Source organism: Penaeus monodon, chromosome 15, assembly GCF_015228065.2.
Source record: "Penaeus monodon isolate SGIC_2016 chromosome 15, NSTDA_Pmon_1, whole genome shotgun sequence".
NCBI classification, from domain to species: Eukaryota; Metazoa; Arthropoda; class Malacostraca; order Decapoda; family Penaeidae; genus Penaeus; species Penaeus monodon.
The window spans coordinates 3,814,726-3,816,491 of NC_051400.1; the positions used below are offsets into that span (position 1 = coordinate 3,814,726).

Sequence of the window (1,766 nt, forward strand, 5' to 3'; positions counted from 1 at the left end):
GATATATATATACATATAAATTTCTCGCATACAATCTTGGTTCATATCGATTAATGTGCCACTCCTGTTACATTTCATATCTATGGCATGCACAAACTGATAGGCATTCATGCATATTCGCAAGATCCTTTGAGTCCCAATATCCTCTTCAAAATATATCTTTTCAGATGATGACAAAACACGTTAAGAAGTGAGGACACTTTAGGTCAGACGTTTCATCCTTCAAAGTTTTACATCTCGATCATTAAGCCCAATTTAAGGAAAACGTCAAACTTCTGATCTACATTTGGCACGCTAGTCTCTTTTGTGATTTCCTTGGCAAAATACAAAGTGAATGTGACGCATTTTCCACGGGTTCAATAGAGGTAAAAGTACAGTAACAGGTACAGTGAAAATCTAATTATCGATGCTGGGAAATTTTATTCTAACATGGGATTTGGAGTTACCTTTTTTCCTCTTATCCTCTGGAAACGTTCAGATCAAATGCAATGGTCTTAAGCAGACTCAGTCTTCTCAGTGCTCTGAGCAGTGGCAGTGGATCCAGCATCAGAGCCACCACCATCTCTACCTTCAGTGTTACAGGCAAGGCAAGGTAGCTTCTTCTCAAGAGCAGCTCGGTACTTGGGGTGACTGATGGCGTATACAATGGGGTTGTAGACGGCGTTGGCCTTGGCGAAGACGGAGCCCCAGATGGAGAAAAGAGGTGTAACCATGGGCCTGTTGAACATTCCTCCCCAGTTGATGATGAAATATGGGGTCCATGCCACGAACCACAGGGTGACGGTCATGAGAGCAACCTTGCACAGACGGCATTCAGCAGAGGTCTTTTGGGCTTCCTCGCTTCTCAGGGACTTTACTCCCATCTTCTTGGCTTGTTCTCGCATTCCCTTCTCGTGAGCAGCAACAGCCTTAACGATGAAGGTGTAACTGTAGATGATGTAGGCAAGAGGGAAAAGATATACCCATACTGAGTAGATGTACAGATAACTCCTAGAGAGTTCAGTTTCTGTCAGGTAGTCAGTACCACAGGCAAGCATGTTACCCTCAGGTACATAACGGTTCCATCCAAAGAAGGGAGGAAGGCACCAAGCAAGAGTGAAACCCCAAGTGCCAGCAATCCTCAACATGGCTCCACCAGATGTGAGAGGTTCAGCAGATACTCCCTTAACGATGACGTTGTATCGGTCAGCAGTGATGAAGACCATGGACCAGATGGACACGCAGCCAAAGAAGGAACCAAGGAAGCCGTAAATCTCACAGAAAAATCCGCCGAGAATCCATGTTCCCCAATAAGCGTTGACCAGAAGAGGAGGAGTCATGGTAAGCATCATGAAGAAGTCGGAGATGGCCAAGTTGACGACCAAAAGATTGGCAGGTGATCGTAGGGCTTTTGTCGTCATGAATACCCAGATGACAACGAAGTTACCAGCCAGGGATAGCGATCCCATAATCACCATCCAAAAGCCGAGTAGCCCATACCAGAGGGGATTCATGGGAGGGAACTGATACCAGTGAGAATGTACCATATGGAGCATACTTTCTGGCACTGTATCTACCACTGTATAGTTCCCATAAGGATTGGTAGAAGGAAGGATAGTGTCTTCAGGTGGCTGGTTCCAAGACATCTGGAATGGATTTTTTTTTTAGTTTAAAATCATTATATCGTACACAAATGTCCAAAAGTACAACGTGTGTTTGCATATACATAATATAAATGTGTGAAAAAATAATTAATATGGATAAGCGTATACAGTAAATTATTAATC

The 1,766-nt window shown here is 43.7% G+C and overlaps 1 protein-coding gene across 1 annotated transcript in view; it reads right to left on the reverse strand.

Annotated features, from left to right (window-relative positions):
• Positions 1-400: 400 nt before the first annotated feature.
• LOC119581659 (rhodopsin-like) overlaps positions 401-1,766 on the reverse strand; it is a 1,600-nt gene continuing 234 nt past the window's right edge. Inside the window, exon 2 of the mRNA XM_037929783.1 lies at positions 401-1,625. Within this exon, the coding sequence (XP_037785711.1) occupies positions 495-1,625 (1,131 nt within the window). The 3' untranslated portion in view covers positions 401-494. The remainder of the gene's footprint in view (positions 1,626-1,766) is intronic.